General features: G+C 39.3%; 1 protein-coding gene across 1 annotated transcript; it reads right to left on the reverse strand.

Moving 5' to 3' along the window:
* Positions 1 to 1,448: 1,448 nt before the first annotated feature.
* On the reverse strand, positions 1,449 to 18,701 carry EMC7 (ER membrane protein complex subunit 7). The gene is made up of 5 exons (XM_003418634.4): positions 18,438 to 18,701; positions 14,427 to 14,546; positions 6,300 to 6,438; positions 4,261 to 4,341; positions 1,449 to 1,928 (listed from the first exon to the last, which is right to left on the reverse strand). The coding sequence occupies exons 1-5, from the start codon at positions 18,668 to 18,670 to the stop codon at positions 1,776 to 1,778; spliced, it is 726 nt and encodes a 241-aa protein (XP_003418682.1). The 5' UTR covers positions 18,671 to 18,701; the 3' UTR covers positions 1,449 to 1,775.
* Between the last annotated feature and the right edge of the window lie 7,035 nt (positions 18,702 to 25,736).

A 25,736-nucleotide genomic window follows, 5' to 3' on the forward strand; every position in this document is an offset into this window, starting at 1 on the left:
GATATCATCTTATCACTGACAGCATTGTACTTCAGGATCTCGAAATTTTTTTTTAATCATTCCTCTTCAATTTGTCATTCCCAGCGTAGATGACCATATGATTGTCTGATTCCAAAAGGCCAATACTAGTCCATTACAGCTCACTAACGTCTACTATATCAATCTTTATGTGTTCCATTTCGTTTTTGACAAATTCCAATTTTCCTAGATTCATACTTTGTACATTCCACATTCTGATTATTAATGGATGTTTACAGCTGTTTCTTCTCATTTTGACTCATGCCACATTAGCAAACGAAGGTCCTCAAAGCTTGACTCCATCCACGTCATCAAAGTCAACTCTACTTTGAGGAGGCAGCTCTTCCCCAGTAGTCTTTTGAGTGTCTTCCAACCTGAGGGGCTCATCTTCCGGCACTGTAACAATGTTCCACTGCTGTTCATAAAGTTTTTGCTGGCCAATTTTTTCAGTGGACTGCCAGGTCCTTCTTTCTAGTCTGTCTTAGTCTGGGAGCTCTACTGAAACCTGTCCCCCAGTGGCAAAGCTTCCAGTATCACAGCAACACACAAGCTACCCCAGTATGACAAACTGACAGACACATGATATAAAGGGATAATAGAGTTTGGAAACAACTCTTTTTCTTTTGGTTGTTGTTGGGTTTGTTTGTTTTGCTGATTTAATAACCCTAAGAAAGCAACAGGGAAGTTCTTGAACATAGGAGAGGATAGGTGCCCTCGACTAGCAGCGGTACAGTGGCCTGTTTTCAGGCCACACTAGAATTCCTCTTTAATTAAAACAACCCAAAAGGAAAAGGTATAAATATAAAACTTTTGGGATATTCTTGAGTGGAAAGTAGTTCATCTGTATTCCAACAACACAGGGAATTAATGATGGGAAAGATGAGGGGATTTAAAAGCTATATGCACTATACTACCAATATCGCAATCTGAAGCTCTGAGGTTGATTTTTCCATCTTCAGCCTCTCACTGCTGTACTTCTTCCGCCCGGTCATTCACTTCCTGTTATTATTTGTACTTTCTAGATAATAAGCTCCACTGAGGACAGACACTGGATATCATTCATCTTTGTAACCTACCTTGGAACTCAGTACACAGCTGGTACTCAATTATTTGTAAAATTAGCACCATAGACGAAGACTAGAATAAAAATTGATAGCATCTATCCTGGTATATCTGAAACTAACCGTAATAATAAAAATTAAAACTACATCAGGGACATGTGGTTCCACCTCAAATATTAGGAAACATTAAATGCAGGGGCAGGGCTAAGAATTTTGAAAAGCTGAGCTACACAAAAAACCATGGTACACGCTGCTCTAAGAATACCAACCACTTCTTTTTAAATAGGAAAGGTCAATTTCAAAACTCAGATACCGAAAGATAGAAGAAAACTGCAAGGGAAAAAAAAAAGAAACATTAAGAGAAAAAAAAAAACGACAATTTTATCTCTGGATTAAGACTTATTTTAATATACATAATGTATAGTACTTCATATAATTTATTAACGTCATTTTCTATAGGACACTGTAATTAATTCAGTGACATCAATATTGACCTCACACAAAGGATGAAAGCTGCGTTTTCTTGTGTACCAAGTACAAAACATGTGCTCAAAAGTTATTACATACAACAGTTACAGGAGATCAACTTTCAGGTTGAGTCAAGTTTACAGTAGTTGCTTCACACAGTTTTCCCTCAAGACTTGGATGCCACCCAGTGCTGCGTGTTTGTGCAAATGCCAGCTCTGGACTGCCCAACTACCTCCTTTTGCCAGCTCCACTTTTGCCTGTTTTACTGCTGCCGCTGCTAGACTTGCCAGATGATTTTGAAGAGAAGAGTCTTGTCATGAATTCAGAAACATCAGGCAATTCATGGTTGGAATTCAGCATATTCATTGACTGCTCCATCTCCTGCAGGAGACAAAACACAATGATATGAAATGCACTGGGGTCCTTCAAGTCATTTTAACTTCTAATACTCTCTATTGAAGGAAGAAGGAAGCGAGCAGAACAAGTAAAAGGTATTGGTTCTCAGCAATGATGTATGTCAAGCCAAACAGCACTTTTAACTGCACATCATTAGTAACCGTATTTTATACCTCCTTGAGCCCTGGTGGCACAGTGGTTAAGAGCTCAGCTGCTAACCAAAAGGTCGGCAGTTCAAATTCACCAGCTACTCCTTGGAAACCCTACGGGGCAGTTCTACTCTGTCCTATAGGGTCTCGCTATGAGCTGGAATCGACTTGACGGCAACGGGTTTGGTTTTTGGTTTTGTACCACTAAGCATTTTGGTCCACAGTAACTGTTCAATAAATGTTCAACAAATGCTTGTCTGGGGTTTGATTCTGCTTATGGTTTTATAAAGAGCATTTTCTCTGATCATGGATATACCTGATCATATTCCTAGCATCTTGTTTTATGTTTGCTGATTACAGTGCTTTCTAATTCCTTTAATTAGCCTTTTTAAAGCTCGTGTTTGCTTTAGTTGCATACAACCAGAATATCAACCTTTAATTACTATATATCAAGGTATCCGAGAAGTCTGGAAGATAACTGTAGTTTTTCCAAGAGTTGTGCCCTAACTCTATAATAGTAAGTCTAAGCATACACAAGCAGCGCTAACAAGTCACTGGCAGGAGAGGGTACGGATCTGGCACTTTTGAGTTTATGTCCTACCCCCTCACTGAACCAGTCTATAAAGTGCTGTTCCACTTCCATTATATTAAAGCTATGTCTGCTTCATTTGAATTTTCTGTGACATTTTCAAAAGTGAGCTTAAAATTGGTATTAGTTCAGACATGAAATAAAGTAACAAATATTGCATTATCTACCATTTAAATTGAACACTACTAGAGTACTGGCTTGGGCTTTCTCCCTAAAGGTAATTTATACATAGGCTTTCAAGAAGAATGTGTTTTTACAGATAAGGCAGGAAAAGAGACATTATAAACATAAATCAAATATGCTAATATGCCCGAATAACCAAGAGTTAAATCTATATGGTAATAAGTCTTGAGCCCCTGCAGAAATGCATCAACTCTATTTTTGAATCTGTTCCCTTCTGCAGCTCTTGAATCAACAACTTTTTATAGAGCTTACTATGACTAAGCACTTTGTAAAGAATGTACTTTTAATCCAGTGTAACTTCTGATATTTCCTTCTATTGATATCACAGAGATGAGTGACTGAACAGAAAAAGGACTACATAGGATATATTACTTTCTGACCGGCCCTGAAGCAAAGATGCCAACATTTAGGAATAAAACATTCTGAAACATGTTAAAGTTTTCTTTTTCCATGAAGCTTTCTTTGCCATTCCAGCTTAGAAACGACACCTTATGTTCTACAGAACTTAATAACCTCCTACCATAACAAATATTTACTATTCTCTGTGACTAATTATTTATGTCTTATTTTCCCTTTAAAAAAAAAAAACCTCTGGTGGCAAACAGTGTTTTATGACTCTATTCTATTTCCTACATTTAATTGGACTATGAGCTTGTTGACAGGCATGCCATATAATTCATTTTTGTATCCCCAGAATCCAGAACCTAGAAATTGATTAATAAGTGCTGACTGAGTGTTGAATAAGATGTCAACACATCAACGTACTAAATACAATGGAGGAACGTGAAACTCAGAAGATAATTGTTGATAGTTGTTGGATGAAAGAATGAACAGTGGCTTTGAAAAACCCTGAAGATTCTCACGTGGAAGCTAGTATTTACAAGAGACAAAGTGATGGCACTAAATTAGAAGCATCCTACTTAGCAACTCCTCTCTCCCTTGTAAAACTATTACTCTATTCTTCCCCCCTTGGCCTACCTGAATTTCTTTTGTGTGTCTGAACACATAAAACTGAATGTGTACTCTGAAGAGTTTTATAAAGTAAAGATAGATTACAGGATCTGTGACTTTACAAAATATTCAGATTAGATACACCAAGATTAATAAGCATTTCAACTATTGAAGAGGTGAAACACAGAGAGACTAGGACCAGGTAGAATGTTTTGGCTGTATCAAGAGGCCCAGGCCTTTATCAGACAGAACCAACTAAATTTATTTGGTCCAATGGAAACAGATTAATTAAATGCCAAGAATACAAGAATGTATGAACACAATCTGTAGATCATTTTGGCTTGGGAATTAGGATAAAGTTGAAAAGACCAAGGCTACCTAATCACAATCCAAACACAGGTATCGGGATAGAGTTCAAAACCCCACAGCTGAAAAATCGCCTTACCCGTCTCATGTCAGGATCACTTGTGTTGACCACTTTGGGCAGAAGCACGAATATCAATAATGGTAGAACCATCATCATAACCTGTGAAAGGAAAATAAACTCAGAAAAAAATTTTCCCGTTTAACAGTTAGAACAAAAACCACTTAACAACCAGTGATGAAGTTGAAGACTCAAATGTTGTATACAGAATAAAACCAGCAGCAACCAACCCAACTCTATTGAGTGGGCTCTGTTGATGGCAAGGTGTTCAACATCTGACTGTCCTAGAGTTTAAGAGCCCGATCTATGCATGTTTGGACTTTACAGACACTGCACTTCACATTAGCACTACTGATCACTTTGCAGAGCGTGCAGCTTTATTTAACACAAATAGTTTGCAAACAGAGCCATTTATTTCTTCATTCTATAGTCTGGTATTGGGATTAGTGATCCTGACGACCAGCTGGGGTGCTCTTTCCAGATGACTTAGTGGCTCTTGGAGAAAACGCTCTGAGCAAGCCTAGTACAGTAAGATTCACCGCACATCAGTAGCACTTCCAGCTCCTTGACACTATGTGGCAGAAACTTCCAGAAGTCTGGGCAGCACGTACTTTGTTTTCTTTCTGCTCCCATAGCCAATATTAGAGCCCAACTTTTAATCCTTTGCATTCTCCTGATCTTTATTTTCCTACTATGTATAGACATAAATATGTATGAGATATTTCTATATATTTATGCTAGTGGATGTGTAATGATGATAACAATTAACATTTATATAGCACTGTCTGTATACCAGGCATTAACTTGCTTAATGCTCTCAACAATCCTATGAGATGCATGATACAATAATACACACTGCTTTGTAGATGAGGAAACTGAGGTACAGCAAGATTGTGCCCAAGTCACAGAGAAAGTGGTAGCGGTAGGACTCCTATCTGGGTATTTTATGAACTACACTAGAATTAGCGCCCCTCTCGCTAATGCACATCCTCTAGAGTCTGCAATATGGTAACAGGCAACAACTTTAGCAGATTTGTTTTGAAAAATGACCTAGAAGCCTTTAGCACTGGATACTCTCCTATGGAATTTCAGAAATGAGAACATGAAAGATATTTCTCAATAAGCTTTGGAGTCTCATTGCTGATTCCTCTCATCTAATCTATTTTCCTGCTTCTTTATCCTGGAGAAAAGACTCTGAGTACTAATTCATTCCTCCTAGGTTACTGGGTTAGAGGACACACAGAGTCCTCTTGGCGCAGTGGTAAGAACTTGGGTGTTAACCAAGAGGTCAGCAGTTGGAATCCACCAGCTGCTCCTTGGAAACCCTATGGGGCAGTTCTACTGTGTCCTATAGGGTTGCTATGAGTTGGAATTAACTCGATTGCAATGGGTTTTAGAGATGTATAGCCACCTGAGCATTCTTGTTTACGATCTAAAGAACTACCGGCAAGGAACATGATAAAAACTTAGACAATTCCAAGGTAATAAGTCACCTTTAAAAAATAGCCCCCCCCCCAAAAAAAAAGAGGAAAGAAAAGAAAAAAAAGGCCAATTTGTTTCTAAAAAATATATCTTATTAGTGGGCATCATAATACTAGTTTCATGATAACAACAAATACTTAAATTACCATAGAATAAGTTCTCTGTTCACTGCACATGCTAAGAAAGTAGAAAGAGAACCTTACTTGTGCCATTAGGGGGCTGGTTAAATAAATGATGGCACATTTATTAATAGACTAATACGCAGCTGACATAAAGGATGAGACAGCTCCATGTGTGACTCACTGTACACTCCTATTTGAATTTTAAAACAGTTCATTGCATACAAGTATCTATCCAACTTCTATTGCATATTTCAATGTCAAATCTGCAGTGCAATTTTCAATACAGTCTTTTCATTATGTATTTCCCAAAGCCACTATCTTCCTAAAATTTGTTCACAATTAACCTTTCACCGACCATCTGACCGCAGCTTTCTATCTCAAAGGCATTAGAAATTTTCAACTGCCTAGAAGCAATTAGGGATCAGTGAAGATGTTTCACTTTAGCCTGATACATACCATTGGGTTCATCAGAAAGTCTGTCCAGCCCCATGATTCTCTCTTAATAAAGTAAGAAGGTGGACCTGAAGATTTCATTTGTAGAGGATAGGGCAGTCTGACCACTTCTGAGGTTTTGATATAATTCACATATCTTGCTCTGATAAAGAAATATGAAAAAAGCATCAGTCATTTTATTAAAAACAGTACTAACTAAAAGAACTGCTTATATTAGCAATGCCTTATATTTATTACCTCAACCTTAGATGATATGGCATCTAAACTTCTGATTCTGAAAATCCAATCGAACTAATTTTATCTGCATGTCTGAATTATTCAGCAAGATGCAGAGAAAGAACATTAAACTTGGAATGAAGAGACCTAGTTTCTAGTTGTAGCTCTGTCATTACCTAGGCCTGTGGGGTTAGACAAATCCCTCAACTTCTCTGGTTATATCAAAAGTTCTCTTAGAATCCTTTTAGCTGTAAAGTCCTTGGACTATATTTAATAATGAATTTATTACAAACATACAGATATGTTGAATTTTATTTGTTGATGGTTTGAGATACACATTATTGGGTGCACCCACTTTCAAGGTTATATAGCAGGAAAAATACATGACTCAGGAAAGCCCTGCATACAATAAGATTCCATCTCACTCCAACAAGGCTGGCATTAATCCAAAAAACACAAAATAATAAATGTTGGAGAGGTTGTGGAGAGACTGGAACACTTATACACTGCTGGTGGGAATGTAAAATGGTACAACCGCTTTGGAAATTGATTTGGTGCTTCCTTAAAAAGCTAGAAGTAGAACTCCCATATGACCCACTCCTTGGAATATATCCTAGAGAAATAAGAACCTTTACACAAACAGATATAAGCACACCCATGTTCACTGCAGCACTGTTTACAATAGCAAAAAAGTGGAAGCAACCAAGGTGCCCATCAACAGATGAATGGATAAATAAATTATGGTATATTCATACAATGGAATACTACACATCGATAAAGAACAATGATGAAGCCGTGAAACATTTCATAACATGGAGGAATCTGGAAGGCATTATGCTGCGTGAAATTAATCAGTTGCAAAAGGACAAATATTGTATGAGACTACTATTATGAGAACTCAAGACATAGTCTAAACAGAAAAGAAAATATTCTTTGACAGTTATAAGAGTAGGGAGGGAGAGAGGGAGAGGGATATTCACTAATTAGATAGTAGACAAGAACTATTTTACGTGAAGGGAAAGACAACACACTATACAGGAGAGGTCAGCACAACTGGACTAAACCAAAAGCAAAGCAGTTTCCTGAATAAACTGAACGTTTCAAAGGCCAGCGTAGCAGGGGTGGGGGTTTGGGGACCATAGTTTCAGGGGACATCTAGGTCAACCTGCATAATAAAATCTATTAAGAAAACATTCTGCACCCCACTTTGGTGAGTGGCGTCTGGGGTCTTAAACGCTAGCAAGCGGCCATCTAAGATGCATCAATTGGTCTCAACCCACTGGGAGCAAACGAGAATGAAGAACACCAAAGATACAAGGTAATTATGAGCCCAAGAGACAGAAAGGGCCACATAAACCAGAGACTACATCAGCCTGAGACCAGAAGAACTAGGTGGTGCCCAGCTACAACCAATAACTGCCCTGACAGGGAACACAACAGAGAACCCCTGAGGGAGCAGGAGAGCAGTGGGATGCAGACCTCAAATTCTAGTCAAAAGACCAGACTTAATGGTCTGACTGAGACTAGAAGGACCCTGGAGGACATGGTCCCCAGAGGTCATGGGCCCCAGACCTTCTCTTAGCCCTAGACTGGAACCATTCCCAAAGCCAACTCTTCAGACAGGAATTGGACTGGACGATAGGATAGAAAATGATACTGGTGAGTAGTGATCTTCTTGGACCAAGCAGACACATGAGACTATGTGGGCAGCTCCTGTGTGGAGGGGAGATGAGAAGGCAGAGGAGGTCAGAAGCTGGCTAAATAGACACAAAAATAGTGGGTGGAGAGAAGGAATGTGCTGTCTCGTTTGGGGGAGAGCAACTATGAGTATATAGCAAGGTGTATATAAATTTTTATATGAGAGACTAACGATTTGTAAACTTTCACTTAAAGCACAATAAAAATTTTTAAAAAAGAGAGTCGGCTAGAAAAAAAAAGAAAAGGCTTGCAATAGTGCCATAAGTGACACTACGTTTTCTCCAGAAATGCAACTAATTTTAATTTTAATCAAATTTAATTCTAATCAAAAACCTTCAGCCATGTTCACATATTACTTTTTGGAAATTACCTCCCCTATTTTCTCTACCATTTCCCTGTAGAACTTATGTAAGATACATGTTAGACCTTTCCATGCTTTAGTACACATTTTGTTAACTCTGATTCACACCACCCATTTCTTTATCTATTCTGTACTCTGGGTTATTTTTTCTGACCTATCTTCCAGTTCATCAATTCTCTCCTGCAGTTGGTTGTTAACACATCCATCTGAGTTTTATATTTCAATGCCTGTATTTACTGTAGAAGTTCTATTTCATTCTTTTTTCAAGTATCTACGGTCTAACCTCGTGGGACGTATCAGTCAACTGGCATATTATAGTTCGTAAAGTTTATGTTCTACATCCTAGTTGGGGGTCTTAAAAGCGTGTGAGTGGTCATCTTAGATACAACTATTGGTCTCTACTTGTCTGGAGCAACAGAGAAAAAAAGAAACCAAAAACTCAAAGAAGAAACTAGACTACAGGACCCACAGTCTACATGAACCATGGCCTCACCTACCATTAGACCAGAAGAACTAGACGGTGCTAAACTACCAATACCAACAGTTCTCACCAGGGACACAATAGATGGTCCTGGATAGAATGGGAGAAAATTGTGAAATAGAACCTCAAATTCCTAAAAAAAAAAAAAAAGACTTACTGGACTGGTTGAGACTGGAAGACTCCCGAAGACTATTGCCCTGAAATATTCTTTAAACCTTGAACCTGAACTAGCCCTTGAGGTTACCTTTTAGGTAATAACAGATTGGCTCACAAAATATCATCACCCATGAGTATTGTGCTCCTTTAAAAAGAAAATCATTTTAATGGAGCCCTGGTGGCACAGTGGTTAAGAGCTTGGCTGCTAGCCCAAAGGTCAGAATTTGAATCCACCAGCCCCTCCTTGGAAACCCTATGGGGCAGTTCTACTCTGCCCTACAGGGTCACTATGAGTTAGAATCTATTCAACAGCAACGGGTTTTTTAGTTTATACAAGACCAAATGGTCAACACTTACTTTAAAACAAAGATGAGAATTTAAGGGGGCAGGGAAACTAGATTAATGGAAATGGAACAACTGGAACAGAAGTACTGAGAATGTTTACACATTGTGAAGAATGTAACCAACATCACTGAATAATTTGTGTAGAAACTGTTGGATGGAAACCTAAAGTGCTGTGTAAACCTTCATAGAAGACACAACAAAGTATCATTTAAAAACATATATACATACATATGGTCTGTTTGGCAGTATCTTATTTCTTATGGCATTAAAGTCTTTATTTAAGTATTTTAAATACACTTTAAACTACAGGCATGTGCCACATAATGTCCATTCAGGCAATGCCCAATCACATATACTTCCATGGTCACTTATAAGGTTATAAGAGTTCCGAAATCCCAACCCGAGAATGGGAAGTAAGGGGCGTACTATGCTAAGTACTGTAGATCCTATCCGTCTCTCACTAGCTCTCCTGGTCCTGCATCAGCCCCAGCCATAGGGCGGCAGAGGGAGGGGGTCTTGGTACCCAGGTAGCCTCAGGCAGGGACCATGCAGACTCCTCCAGAGCTGAAACCGATGGGCCTCAAGGCCGCTGCCTCTCTCAGCGTCGGAACTCTGCATGATGCCCGCTGCCTCTCTCAGCGTCGGAACTCTGCATGATGCCCGGCCCAAGACTGTAACCCGAGAAGCAGGAAAAGCGGGGGGGGGGGGGGGGGGGGGGCTCGAAGCCGACGTGCAGCAGGCAGGGCTGGAAGAGTGTAAGGCTATGGGGGAGGGGGCGGGACGGGAAAGGCAGGGAGGGAGGACGGAAGGGAATAGAGCCACAGACGCGCCGGAAGGCAACGGCTAGACAGCCACTGTGCGCCACTGTACGGGGTGGGAACGGCTCAGCTTTCGGGACCTGGCGACAACCACGCAGGACCGGCAGTGGAGCCAAAGTTTTAGCACAGTCCCTGGGGGCCAGTGGCAGCGCAGTCCTGTGTGCCTCTCTCCTATATTTAACATTCTACTTACACACTGTCCAAATCACATAACGTCCTAGTCCACAGAAAATACTGTGGACACTAAGGGACGCATAAGTGTATTTTATATCTATATCCAGTAATTTTACTATCTAAAGTTCCTGGGGGTGTGATTCATATGCAGACTCAATGTCAATTGTTTTCCTGGCAATTTCATAGGTTATGTAGATTTTATTTATGTGTGGGTCTGCGTTGAGTGTGTCTCCCTCCAGAGAGTTTATGCATTTGTCTCTGCCAGGAGTACAGGAATTATGTCCATGGACCATCTTGTTAATAACTCTCAGCTTGTAAATTCTTGGATCACACAGGAAGTAATTAATTTACATCCCAAATTTCTATGAGGGTAGGATTGTTACTACCAATTTCCAAGGGATGACTTTTCCCACAAAAGGCCAGGGCCAGACTAAAAGTCTGGCCTTTTGCATTTTAGTGCCAAAGGTCAAAGGAAGGAACCAAGTCTTAGATATAATTCTGACCCCAACCAAGCCCAAGGCTTGCCTGCAGCCAGTGCACTAATAAAATCTAAGCCTTTTGGTTAGAGACTATCAACGGTTTCCAGGTGGCCAAAATAGTGTATAGTTTATTCCCTTACTTTTTGGGGAGGTTAGCGTTGCATTTAAAAGTATGTTTGTCATATTTTAGCCAGTATTGCTAAAGTTTTTCATTTTGCCAAAATATCAGAAACAGAAGTACCACATATATCCCAAACTAACTTACCACGGGTAATCACAAACAGTTGATCAAGAATATTAGGGTCTTACACGAATTCCACTTTGTTCTCTTCTCACCCCTGATTATTACAATGATAAAGGCCTTGTTTTTTATCTATGTTTGGCCACCCAGTCAACAAGAATGGCTCTGAGATGAATCCCACTGCTGTGAACAGCCTTTAAATACTAAAGCAGGAAGTACTCTTTACCCAAGGGAAAAAAGCAAATAAAACTTTAGAAAAACGTTTCTATATATTGAGACTATTTTATTCAAAATTCAAACAGAGCAAAAAGGATAAATAGAAACAAAATATTATAGCTTTTGAGTGGACAAGTATCCCCTTTTAACAACTCACCATATTCCCCCCCAGTATTCAGTATTTTCAATATAAAAAAAATTTTAAACCAATATATAATGTGTTTTACTGTAATCTATACACGCTCTATCTCCAAGCCTGTAATTCTAAAATATATAAAAAGTCACAATAAGTTCTTGAAGGTTTAGATTTAATACAAAATTATATACATGTATATATACATGTATATAATTTTTTTTGCTTTTTTTTTATTAACTTTTATTGAGCTTCAAGTGAACGTTTACAAATCAAGTCAGTCTGTCACATATAAGTTAATATACATCTTACTCCTTACTCCCACTTGCTCTCCCCGAGTCAGCCCTTCCAGTCTCTCTTTTCGTGAAAACTTCGGCAGCCTCCAACTCTCTCTATCCTCCCATCCCCCCCTCCAGACAGGAGATGCCAACACAGTCTCAAGTGTCCACCTGATATAATTAGCTCACTCTTCATCAGCATCTCTCTCCCACCCACTATCCAGTCCCTTTCATGTCTGATGAATTGGCATGTATATAATTTATATATGTACATAAATGTATATAATTATATATACATACCCATGTGTGTATACATATATATATATTTTTAATGTACCACATTTACTTATCCATTCATCCACTGATGGGCATTTAGGTTATTTCCATCTTTGTTGTCGTTAATATGCACAGCAAAACATACACCATTTCAACAGTTTCTACATGTACAATTCAGTGACACTGATTCCATTCTTCAAGTTGTGCAACCATGCTCATCCCCCATTAACATAAACTCACTGCCCTCTACGGTTCCTATCTAATCTTTCAAGTTGCTGTTCTCCATTTGATCCCATACAGATAGTTCTTAAGAGCACAGTGCTCAAGGCAGACATTTTTTATTAGTTAAACTACTGTTTTTTTTTAAACTATACAATTCAAATAATCTTTAGTAAATTTACAAAGTTGTAAAAATCCATTTTTAGAACATTTCTATCACCCCATAAAGATTTCTCATGTCCATTTATATATACATATTTTGTTTGTTTTTAAAGCTCTGTGCCTCTAAAAAGATATGAGAAAGTTGAAACAATCCATTTATTTCATTAAAAAAATTCACAAATTTATGAATTCATACATATTTTCAAGGTACTGCCTTCAAGTGTCATGTGATAGCTCAAAGAGGAGACATTATCACTTAAAACTGTTTCATATACTTCCTGGGCAGATTAGAACAAAGACGTTGCTACTGCGTGAGACAACAAAAACACAAATAAACAAATAAATACATTGTGGGTAATAACTAAAGGCTGAATCTGAAGACTCTGGACATCTACCCAACTGGTTCCAACTTCAGACGGATTTATGCTAACCCATACTCAGTCTGAATAGTCCAAAATTATTTTCACCTCAATTTCAAACCACATTTATCTACTTAGGAATTCTGAAATTTTTTCCCACTCTGCCAGCCTTTACTACCATGCTTTTCTTCTTATCAGGATCCTAACTTTGAGATAAACTCTACAATGGAATCTATGTTTCCCCAGAAATCCTAAATTTCCATTGCACATTAAAGGAGGAGGAAACGAAAATTTTTAGTTCAATGTAGTAGCAAATAGGTACTAAAAGGTAGTATCAAAATATCCCAATGAAAAATAGGCGCTGAATCGTGTTTCCAATTGCAAAAAGTTAATTTTCAACTTTAATAAAAAGAGCTATGAAAATGTGAAGTCCAAGTTACGTACTTATAACACCCATATTCCTCTGTTGGAGCACTTCTACATGCTGCTGTAACTGCTTTACCTTGAGCATCTCTGGGGAAAGAACCATGTACGTCTGGCCTGCTATTATCTCCTCAGGGTCTAACACAGCTCTTGGTCCTAACAGTTGTTCATCAATATTTATTAAATAAAAGAAACTGATTGGTATCGGGGGTGGGGGACGATGCTACAGATAAAGCATTTAATAATATTTCAATTATAACTTTTATAGTGTTTTTGCTCCCATGGTAGGCAATCTTATCTTTTCTCTATTTAATCATATTAAAAGTTTTAAAATACAATTCAAGCCAGAGCAGGACGCTCAACTTTATCAATGTTCAGATTAAAACAATACAAGAATACTTTATATGCTTTAAGGAATATCGGTAGTTTAAATGAGAAACTTTTCTATCTTAAACTAGAAATTATAAAAGGAATATATAATGAATTATTCAGGAGTCTGGCCTTTGGTGAAAATTAGCCTTAAAAGGTTAATTTTTTCGTGTTTTTCATTTTTTGATGATGGCGTGTGTTTTCAGTAGTGGAATGCAAGTGTGTTCAAATTTTTAACTGGTAATATGCATTTGAAAACTTTATGTGGGCACACATCTTCCCACAAAACTTTGGCGGTAGTTTAACGCAATGTTTGGTGGGCTCTCTCCTTCCCAAGGATCTTTGGGGGGTGGTGACTTCCCTTTTGTTGCACTGGGCTTCCAAATATGACACATACACACACACAAAACTAAATTCACCAGGACTCCCTAGATATCACACAAGAAGCCATAATTATGCTTACTAAGATTATCTAGCTGTACAAAACCCGAAAGAGACAAAAGCTTGACCCAGTCATACTTCCTAGATGCACTGGCTCATACCTAAACCTTCTAGCATAGTGAATTTTCGCCTGAGACCATTTCTTTCATTTTTCACCATGACACAGGCCTCCCTAGAGGGCAGCATATACTTTCAATGGGACGAGCAGCCACCCGAGAACCTGAAAATGTTTGTGGGTGCATTCTGTCCCAAGAAGAATAAAAGGGTTAAACCAAGCACTCTCACCTCATTTTTCCTTTTGAAGTGATATCCACTCGGACAGGATCAAACTTGTAAGCTGGAGATATAACTTCCACTACATAAGAACCAGAAGGTATATCATGAACCACAAAACTCCCATCTGTCCTGGAAAAATGAAAACCATATTTAGCCACTTCTGATTAACAGCTTATTCTTTACTTATGTTTTAAATTACACATCTGTTAATGCCCAAGTCAACTCCAATAAAGATGACATTAAAAGCAACTCAAGAGGTGTCCCACACTTTATCTTCCATAATTACACTGACTGCATTTTGAAAATACTTCCACTCCAGAGTAGCAGAGAACGCTGACATAGAAAGTATTTCTAGATCTTCTGTGGGACAGAGATGACAGGTAACAGGAGCATAGTTCCTAATCTGAAGTCATGTCCTCAATTCCTATGAAGGGAAACTATCAATATGCATTATTACTATGATAGTTTAAAAAAAAAAAAAAAACAATTAGTCATTGTCAAGTAAATTCTAACTTATGGTTAGGATTCCAATTTACCAAGCCCTCAATAATTTCTTACTCTTAAAAACAACATTTTGTTGTTTTTTTCTCTTTTTTAAACAAGTAATAAAAAAATAGGTAGTCAAGTACTTTTTGTTCCACTTGTCACAAATAGTTCCCATCTACTTTGGTTACTTCTTTCTGTAAATGTAGAAATTTAAAATGTTTATGTAGTTAAAACCATCCTTTTTTTTTTCTTTCTGATTTCTTCTAAACCTTTAAAGTTAGAAAGCTACCCCATCGAGAGCTAATAATTCCATTTTCTTCTAAGTTTTTAATTTTTTCCCTTTATTTAAAAAAAGTCACAGGTCAAAATTAATTTGTTTTGAAAACAAGAAACTGCTATTCTAAGGAAAAAAGAAGTTTCTGTTCTCAAAGGCTCAATTCTATCAGTATCCGCAGTATCATACTATGTCAAAATAATGCTTCTTCAATCATTTAGGCTCTTTCAGTGAAAGGTATAAGAGATACTGACCACATCCAAAGTATTTACTAAAAAGTAAATGGAAAAGTTGTTCCATACTACTTCACAGCATACATTAAACTAAAACAGAACTGAAATGCGAACACCAAGTTAACTTATTTCCGGGTTTATCAGCGCTTAAGCCAAAAAAAAAAAACCCATTGCCACTGAGTCAATTCCAACTCATAGCGACCCTACAGGACAGAGTAGAACTACCCCACAGGGTTTCCAAGGAGCAGCTGGTGGATTCAAGCTGCCTACCTTTTGGTTAGCAGCTAAGCTCTTAACCACTGTACCCCCACGGCTTAGAGGTGATAATAGCCCTGAATTGTAAAGTCCAGGATACCACACAATCTGGTTGCTTCCCCACACCCTGACTACATTGTCTAATCCTTTTATTAAACTTCTGAATTATTCTAAATTCAAGGGGGCCATCTGCTTCCTGCTGGGACTCTGACTAAAGGAATTTCAAAACGTTTTTCTAGGTCCAGAAAAAAACATAATTAAGATTATACAATACAAATAATATCAGAATAGCCTAAAGTAAAAGCAAATATATTTTTCATTCTAAAGTAAATGTTTTACTACAAAAAGATAACATATAAATTTCATAATGAAAACCTAAAAAACTTGGCTTTAAAAATGTATTCTACCATGTATAGACCATGTTGGATCCTCATTTGAAAGAACAATTATATAAAACATTTTTAATTGGGAAACACAAAAATGGACTGGTACTAGGTGATTTTAAGCAATTAGTATTTATTTTGTTGACTTAATAATGATATCGTGGGTTTTTTTTTAAAGCCCTTATCTGTTAAAGATACATAATAATGCTTTTATAGGTGAAATTATATTATGTTTAGGATAATTTTTAAATAGAACACACACACACACGCACACAGGTGCAGTGGAGACATGAAACAAAAGAGAAGATTGTGATGAGTACTTAAGGATTCACTAAGCTATTCTGCTTACTTCAGTGTATTTCTGAAAATTTCCATAATAAAAAGTTTTAAAAAAGTACATTATCTTAGTATACCAAAAAAAAAAAAAAAACCTGCAAATTACCTAGGAAACCCTATCAGGCAGTTATACTCTGTCATATAGGGTCGCTATGAGTTGGAATCGACTAGACAGCACACAACAACCTAAACGTCCAATAACAGAGGACTGGTTAAATACATTATGGTTTATGCACACAGTGATAATTGCAATAAGCAGTATGGGGAGTCCTTAGCCACAAATCTTCCGTTAGTCAATTCCCCAAGTCGTTTCCAATAAGCATAAATGTAAGTAAAAATTGTGTGCTATTTATTTAAAACCTGCTACAGAAAAAAAATCACCTCCTCTTCTTCCAACAAGATTGCCACTGTAAGCACCATATTAATTTTCAACCAACCTCTCTGCATACAAACAGAAGAACATGACCTGGTATCAAAAGCTGTTTACAAAATATTAAGCGAAACAGCAGATTACATAGTACGACACACTGCATTTTACTATTAAAAACGTATGTCTATACAATTCAAAAAAGGTTAAAAAAAAAAAGGTGCAATAAAATGCTAAGGATTGTTATTTCTATTTTCTAGTTTACATTTTCTTCAATAAACACATTCCGCCACCACCACCAGGGTCCACCAGTCGCTACCAACTTATGGCAAACCAGTGTGTGTCAGAGTAGAATTGTGCTCCATACGGTTTCAGTGGCTGATTTTTTTCCAGGCCTTTCTTTTGAGGCACCTCTGGATTAATTTGAACCTCTACCCTTTCAGTTAGCAGGTGATTACATTAACCACTTCCACCACCCAGGGAATCTGAATAAACATATTGCGTCTACATTATTTTAAAATAAAAATAAATTTTTTAAAAGAATTATGTATTACAGCAGAGATAGGCTATATTGTCAATTAAGGATAAATTTCCAAAACGTAATGAGAGCTTTACTGTTAAAGCGTCATTTATTAGGGTGAACCCTAAATGCCCTAACGCCAGATCATTAATGACAACATTAAAATAACGGTTGCAAACCTCGTGTCATTATTTGTCAGTCATAGTTGAAATTCTCACTCAAGGGCACCTGGATGGCCTCAACAAATTTGTAAATCAGATTTAGAATTAAATGTCCACATTTAAGTTGTCTGGTTTTCAGATACCCCTTGCTGGTGAACAGGCCCACCAAAGAAATTCTCCCTTTCCTAAATATTCTCTTTCAGCTCGAAGTTTCACTTTTAAGCAACAATGGAAAAGATTTAAAACATCATTCATGTGCCTAGACATTTGAGAAGCTGGCCGCTGCAAAACATGAGTGTTTAACAAATTCAGCACGTCTTTTACGTAGGCTGAAACCCCATTTCTACTAACAGCTGAAAAGGACAGAAGCAATGTAGAGAAACCCTAATCTCACATAAATGCCAAGTGTGATGCTGTAAATCCCTCAGTGAATTCTGGTGTAAGAAAGAACAACAATCCCACCCCAAGCCAAAAAAAGTGCTTCCATTAGGGATTTCAGGGCCGATTAATTTTAGAAGCAGCAACATTAGCTCCCCAGCCTGTCATCACTAGATAAGCCCTTTGGGCTTTGAGAATTCCCACTCGTTTCGCATCTCTCTACACAAGACCAAGCTACCAAAAGGCTACACTGAATGCAAAAATAGGTTAGGTTCCTCAGAAACCGGATGAAATATAAAGGAAAAGATCCAGCAAGAGACAAATAAGGGGTCCACCTGTCCCCAGGCTCAGGAGCGGTCATTCCCATAAAGGGCCAAAACGGGGTTGAAAATCACCCCACTGCTCTGGCCCTGTGGCAAGCACCTGCCATTCTCATTACTGAGGAACGGGGTCGTGAGGGGAAGGCGTCCCACCGTCTCGCAAGGTCTCCTGGCATAGACTGCTAGCGGCGCCCGCCCGTTCGCCGACAGACAGCGACGTCGTCTAGTCCTGACACTTAGGTCTCCTAGGGGAATCGCCCTCCAGCCTCCATCCCAACCGCTTTCCCGCTGCCCTCAGGATGCTCACTTAAGGAAACCAACGTGCTCTTCTCCATCTACGAGCACTCGGGCCGCCGAGATCCAGTCCTGGGGTTTCACCCCTGGAACAACTGCACGCCCCTCAATCTTGAAGCGGTCTCCTACACCGACCCCACTTCCCCCCGACCCCTCGGCAGCAGCTCCGGGCACCTCCGAGCTCTGGACACCCCCTGATAGCAGCAGTAGAAGGACGGAACAGAAGCCCCACAGAGCGACCGCCATGACAGCAGCTCTCAGCGGTCCGCAGCCAATTCCGGAAGCCCTTCTCGTTTCCCAGCCGCAGTCTCTGCCGGCCTGATGTCGTCATCACTGCGCGCCCGATTCTGGACCGAACTGTAGCCTCAAACCAGAGCGAAGGAATCTTCCGCGGTCGACTGGCGAAGCGGAAGTAGCGTCCTGTGCTCCTCCCGCTCTGGGTTGGAAGGCGGTCCGAGGGGCCTGTCAAACGCTGCTGAAAGGTGCCGCCCACACAGTGGTGAAATGTGCGTTGCTGTGGCAGCCACAGAGGCCAAAGACGTCACAGAAGTTAAGAATGACAAGTCTGAGAGGGGCAAGGATCCAGACCCCGGCTTAAGAGAGCTTTAAAAACTGCTAGATTCCCCGAGACGTACTAGACGAATAGATGAAAAGCCACGTTGCAGATTAGAATATATAGAATGCCTTATTTGTGGGTGTTTAAAGGAGGTATTGTCTCTGCATAGAAAATTCTGGAAAAATACACAGACTATTAACTAAGGGCGAGAGGAGGACTGAGGAACTTTTAAATATCAGACACTACACCATTCGTACTTTTTGAATACCAGGAGGATAACAACATTAGGGCGTGGGGGTGGGGGCTGCTATTGCTGATCTTGGGGGCTAGAGTCAAGATTTCAGAGATACTCTGTTCCAGCCCTTTCATTTTTTTTAATGATAGAAAAGGAAAGTGTCTTGTCCAAGGTTCCCGTTGATCTTGAATATTCCCCTCCCTGCTGCAAATCCCAATTGAAGATAATTGAGGGCAATGTATATTTTTGCCCTGTGCAATCTTAGCATTAGCCTTCTAGGAAAGGGTATCAAAAATTGAAAGTAGAAAATGCAAGAGCCAAATACTCCAAGCCCCTTGCAGGTGTTGGGGACCTGACGCTAGGGCAACCCCATACTCTGCTCTCGCAGGCAGCAATTGCCCCTTGGGGTACTTTCCCTCATATTCTGAATATGGTTGTTTCTTCACGTTTGCTCTTTGGAAGGAGCAAGTCTGCTCAGAAGAAAAAACAAAATTAGGCTTTTCTGTTTGGCAGATAAACTTTGTAATTGTTGAGGGAACTGGCGATCCAGGTTCAGGAGATGCGCAAGTAGCTGTCTGATTTCTTCATAAAAAAAAAATTTTTTTTTCGGAGGTTTATTTTTATCTTATTTACTTTAAAGTCTGTTTAATTTTTGGATAGGTAACACATTCACACACGAGAAGGTAAAAGTCAGTTCAGGACTGAAGAAGCAAAAATCAGCACTGTTCATAATCAGTCTTTGATGTACCTAATAGACCCAGGGCAGTGGCAAGGCCATCGGAAAACAATGCTTCTTCCAAGGCTACACCACAGCTGCAAAATTTCTAAGCAAACACAAAACAAACCCAGATACTGTGAAGTCAGATTCTGACTCGTGGTGATCCCATGTGTTGCAGACCCCATGTGTTGCAAAGTAGAACTCCACAGGGTTTTTCCATGGCTTTGAAGCTTTTGGAAGCAAATTGCCAGGCCTTTCTTCTGAGGCATCTCTGGGTTTGAGGCACTTCTGGATGGGTTCGAACTGCCAGCCTTTTGGTTAGTAGTTCAGCACTTAACCCTTTGTGCCACCCAGGCACTCCTAAAATGACAAATCCTTTTCTGTCATTACTACTTTGTTACCTATGACTTCCCCAGCTATGCTTTCTTCCTCTCACCTCCTGAAAAAAGATTTCTGAGAAACCAAATTCAGAGCTGATGCTCGCCTCCCTTATACTTTCCTTAGAGTAATTCAGCAGAAGCCCAAATGCTATAAATCATTCCTCTGCATTTTTACTGGTGCACCCACAGCTTCTTTGGTGTGCAATCTTCCTTGAAGCAGTAAGCTAAAAAACCTAACGTTGTTTGACTATAGGGTGTTCCTGGTGGTCTTTAACTGATGGACTTTATCACGTGGTACAACATTCAAACAGTACTGAAGAGTATACAGAGAAAAGTCTGTCACTCACTTCTCTCCGCCAGCCACCCAGTTTCTCAAGAGGCAATCACTGTTATCAGTTTCCTGATTATTCACCCAGATATAATCAATAATATACAAGCCAATGTATCCATTTACATATATGTAATTGATATATATGGTATGCTGCCAAGTGTGTATAAAAAGGGGACAGGAATATATATATTTAGCATATAATAAAGAAACATATAAACAATATAATACTTTATTATTTTAATATATTATACCATTTAATATATATTATTATATAAATATACTGTATGTTGTTGTTAGGTGGCATCAAGTCGGTTCCAACTCATAGCAACCCTGTGTATAACAGAACGAAACACTGGCCGGTCCTTGCTGTCTTCATAATAGGTATGTTTGAGCCCATCGCTGTAGCCACCGTGTCAGTCCATCTCAATGAGCGTTTTCCTCAATGAGATGACCCTCTACTTTACCAAGCATGTTGTCCTTTTCCAGGGATTCGTCCCTCCTGATAACACACGTGTCCAAAATAATCAAAACAAAGTCTCACCATCCTTGCTTCTAAGGAGCATTCTGATTGTACTTCCAAGACCTTTGTTCATTCCTCTGAAAGTCCATGGTATATTCAGCATTCTGGGCCAACACCATAATTCAAATGCATCAATTCTTCTTTGGCCTTCCTTTTTCATTGGCCAGCTTTCACATGCATTCTATGCAAAGGGATTCCACTCTGTGGATCATAGCAAGTTATGGATAATATTGCAAAGAATAAAAATTCCGGAACACTTAACTGTGCTTGTGCGGAACCTATACGTAGACCAAGAGGCAGTTGTTTGAACAGAACAAGTGGATAGTGTGATTTAAAATTGGAAAAGTTGTGTGCCAAGGTTGTATCCTTTCACCATACTTTTTCAGTCTGTATCACGGCATCAGGATTGGAGGAAGACTCGCTAACAACCTTCGATATCCAGATGATACAACCTTGCTTGCTGAAAGTGCAGAGGACTTGAAGCACTTACTGATGAAGATCAAAGACTACAGCCTTCAGTGTGGATTACACCTCAACATAAAGAAAACAAAATCCTCACAACTGAACTGATAAGCAATATCGTGATAAACAGAGAAAATACTGAAGTTGTCAAGAATTACTGGGATCAACTGTCAATGCCCAGGGAAGCAGCAATTGAGAAATCAAATGATACATTACATTGGGCAAATCTACCGCAAAAAAAAAAAAAGACCCCTTTAAAATCTTACAAAGCAAAGATGTCACTTTGATGACTAAGGTGTGCCTCACCCAAGCCATGGCAATTTTGGTAAATTTTGTCAAATTGCCTTCCACGAAAGTTGTTCCAACTTTCACCCTTACCAGCAGTGTATAAAACCCATTGCTGTCCATTCAATTCCAACTCATGGAGACCCTACATGTTTCAGAGTAGAACTGTGTCCATAGGTTTTCAGTGGCTGTAATCTTATGGAAGTAAATTGCCAGGCCTTTCTCCTAACTCTGTTTGGTAGATTCAAACTGCCGGTTAGTATCTGAGTGCACCAGTGATGTATTGGAGTGCCTTATTCCCTCATATTCTCACCAACAAGTGTGTTATCAAACTTTATTTTTGCCAAACGGGTGGGTTAAAAATGATTTCTCGGTTTTAATTTGTATTTTTCTTATTGTAAGTGAGGTGGACCATTGTATCAAATGTTTTAAGAGCTATTTATAGTTCCTTTTCTGTGACTTCCCTGATTTGTGTTCTTTGCCCATTTTCATTTGAATGATTCATCTTTTCTTATTGATTTGGAAGGGCTCTTAAACATTACAGACATTATATCTTTGTGATATGAGTTGTAAATATTTTTTCCTGGTTCATTCTTTGTATTTTGACTTGTGCTCTCCAATTTTCATCCCTCACTGTCTAAACAATGAGTTATAAAGCTATTACAAATAAACAGAAGCTGGGCAAAGGAAGGACAGTCTTCATAGGCGTAGCCCAGAATAAGAAGTGAGTAGTTGGAGGCATTTTAGATCCCACTGGTTTTTGAGTCCCTATTGAGAGAATGGAAACCCTGATGGCATAGTGGTTAAGAGCTATGGCTGCTAACCAAGAGGCTGGCAGTTTGAATCCACCAGGTGCTCCTTGGAAACTCTATGGGGCAGTTCTACTCTGTCCTATAGGGTCACTATGAGTCGGAATCGACTCAACGGCAATAGGTTTTGTTTTGTTTTAATTGAAAGAGTGTATTTGACCTCTCTTCTCCTGCCTACACCCATATGTAATGACTGACCCACTGGAGAAGGTCTCCCTCCCCATGTTTTAGCCATCCCCTGTCATGTGGTGAATTAGATCTAAGATGTATTGTGGGATTGGTAGAGAACAGCTGAAGAGGAATGAAGCCATGTGCTCAGCCAAAGATATTTTTCATGAAGGATAAAAGCTCTCAAAATGCTGATTTAAAAATGCAAGGCTCTGCCTGTTATGTTCTTTCCGTAGGAAGTGTTGGGCTGATCCCTGAGACAGGCACTTGTTTCAGTCCTAACCAGAGCAGGAGTAAGCAATTTTTAAGCCATAGTAAAAAGGTTATAATGTGCTGCCACCCTCTACACCACCAGTAACTGTCAAAACTATGCTAAGCTATGAAAATACCGCTTTTCTAAAATGATGGAAATTCTACAAGTATGCTGAAATAAAAAAAAAAAAATAGCTTCATTCCAAGTTTTCTGATGTTCTTTCATATATCCTTGGTGACTCTGCTTTGCTGATATCTTAGACACATGTTCAGTTTGACTAATAGGTAATCTGTGTTGGCTCTTACCCAAGCAGGAGCTGGGAAGTTTACTTTGTATTGGGCAAAGGGTAGAAGAGGACCGGCAGCAAACAGCAACTGAGCTCTCTGTATCTCCATTTCTGCCTTTCTCTTCCTTCCTGTGTGTCATTGTCTCTTTAGTACCAAAGTATCCAATGATATGACCCCTCGAATGCTAGGCTTGTACCTCCACAGGCATTAGATGGACAAGAGAAGCCTAAATAACGTTTTCAGGTAGCATGAAGTTCTCTTGTCTCTGCTGTTTTCAGGAAGACCAGAGGAATAGCATAGATATTTGACTCCAAATTATACAAGTGTTATTTCTTTTTTTTTTTTTTTCATAATATAGCACTTTGGATTCAGCCTTATAAGAGAACCTGTAATTATAATCAAATATTTGAGAAAGATTTTTTTTGTTGGGTTTGCTCTGTCTGCCAAGGCGGATCCACTTTTTACCCTTCTTTACCCTGTCCAATCTGGGGCGCTTGCATTTTGGAGCCCTGGTGGTACAGTGGTTGAGAGGTACAGCTACAGCGACAGCGGTTTGAATCTATCCTGGAAACCCTATAAGGCAGTTCTGTTCTGACCATAGGGTTGCTATGAGTCTGAATCAACTTGGCGGCAATGGGTTTGGGTTTTGGTTTTACCCTGCTTTGTGCTCTGGAAGGCAGGACCTCTAAGGACTGCAAAATTCCCTCACCTTTTCTGACTTCCAGTGTTCAGCCAGTGGGAGGTACCAGTAGGCTGTCTCTTTGAGTCATTTCTTTTGAGCATTCTACCTGCTTTCTGCCAAGACCCCGACCCATACAGACTTATTCTCTTCACTGTGGGAAATAGTGTTAAGTGATCTTTGCAGGCCTTTCATTTTTCTTCCTCTTCCTATTTTGTTGCCTGGCTCTTGGCCTCTTCCTGTCATGGCCACAAGGGGGTGAACCAGGATAGGGAGAGAGAAAACTCAAAATCCACACTTAAGGAATTTTTATAAATGTTGGACTATACCAACAGCGGTTGACCCTGGGTTTTACAGGCAGTATTTATTTTCTTTTTAAAAAGTCCCTGTGTTTCTTATTTTAAAAAAATATTTTTATATTCAGAAAAAAAGCTGTTTTTAAACATAAAGGGAGAAGCTAAAATTGCTAAAAATGTATAATACAGTTTATTTTGAATTGTTCAAATTGGAACCTGCCAAAAAATAGCCATCATCCCTACCTAGAGTTTTCATAATCGGTTTTCGTGGCAGCACTGGTGACAGTTTTGGTATGTTTTCCCCTCTATCTCAGTATTCTGCCTGTCAGCATTTCTCAGCGTCACCGTATCTTTCAAACTATTCTTCACATGCCAGCTGTCTATTTAAAAAGGTTAGAAGGTGTGACTGGTGGCGCAGTGGTTAAGAGCTCAGCTGCTAACCAAAAGGTCAGCACTTCAAATCCACCAGCCGCTCCTTGGAAACCCTATGGGGTAGTTCTGCTCTGTTCTATAGGGTCCGAATCAACTCGACAGCAACGAGTTTGGTTTTGGATTTTATAACGTATGACTACAAAGAAATGAGAATCATACCTTATCTACATTTCTCTTATATTTAAATCAGTGGGTTTGCTTTAAAAAAAAAAAAAGTAGAGTAACACCAGCATAATGCTTGGGAAACTTCAGCTGATCTAGTCCCCAAAAACCTGAACCTATTGCCGGCAAGTCAATTTCAACTCACAGCGACCTTACAGGGCAGAGTAAAACTGCCCCATAGGGTTTCCAAGGCTATAAATCTTTACAGGAGCAGACCGTCACATCTTTCTCCCATGGAGCGGCTGGTGGGTTCCAACTGCCGACCTTTTTTTTAGCAGCTGAGCACTTAACTACTGTGCCACTAGGGCCTCTTAATCCCCAAATACCCTGCTATGTAAATGATTTTTGCCCTGCAGGTTTTCAAATCTCATTTACTTCAAGTAGATTAGCTAATCTTCTCATTCAAGTAAACCACAGCCAATTCTCTTAATATTTAAAAATGCCTATCATCTCTTAGTACCCCTGGGTTTGGCTTTCTGAAGTTCCCTGTGGACATCTGCTGTTCTCAGAGGGAAGCCAAGAGGTGCCCTGACTTAGTGTTGTGCCAAAATGCATTACATCGTAAAGAGTTCGGACTCTTCGTTTTACTCTAAATTCTCATCCCTCCCACCAACTTTTGTGAAAAACTTAGGTCAAACAAACTGGGGAAGACAACTTGTAAACATGCAGGGGAAGAAAGCATCTTAAACACTAAGAAATGACGCAAAATCCTAAACATCCCGCCCAGGACAGTCTAGCT

This window comes from Loxodonta africana, chromosome 10 (genome assembly GCF_030014295.1).
Source record: "Loxodonta africana isolate mLoxAfr1 chromosome 10, mLoxAfr1.hap2, whole genome shotgun sequence".
NCBI classification, from domain to species: domain Eukaryota; kingdom Metazoa; phylum Chordata; class Mammalia; order Proboscidea; family Elephantidae; genus Loxodonta; species Loxodonta africana.

Bases quoted from the DNA above. Each gene is read 5' to 3' on its own strand.
- EMC7 (XM_003418634.4), bottom strand. From the start codon at position 18,670: ATGGCGGTCGCTCTGTGGGGCTTCTGTTCCGTCCTTCTACTGCTGCTA. The intron at 14,547-18,437 runs GTGAGCATCCTG...TCATTTTTCCAG, and splicing joins GAGCACGTTGGTTTCCTTAA to GACAGATGGGAGTTTTGTGG. The intron at 4,342-6,299 runs GTATGTATCAGG...TTCCTTTCACAG, and splicing joins ACTTTCTGATGAACCCAATG to GTTATGATGATGGTTCTACC.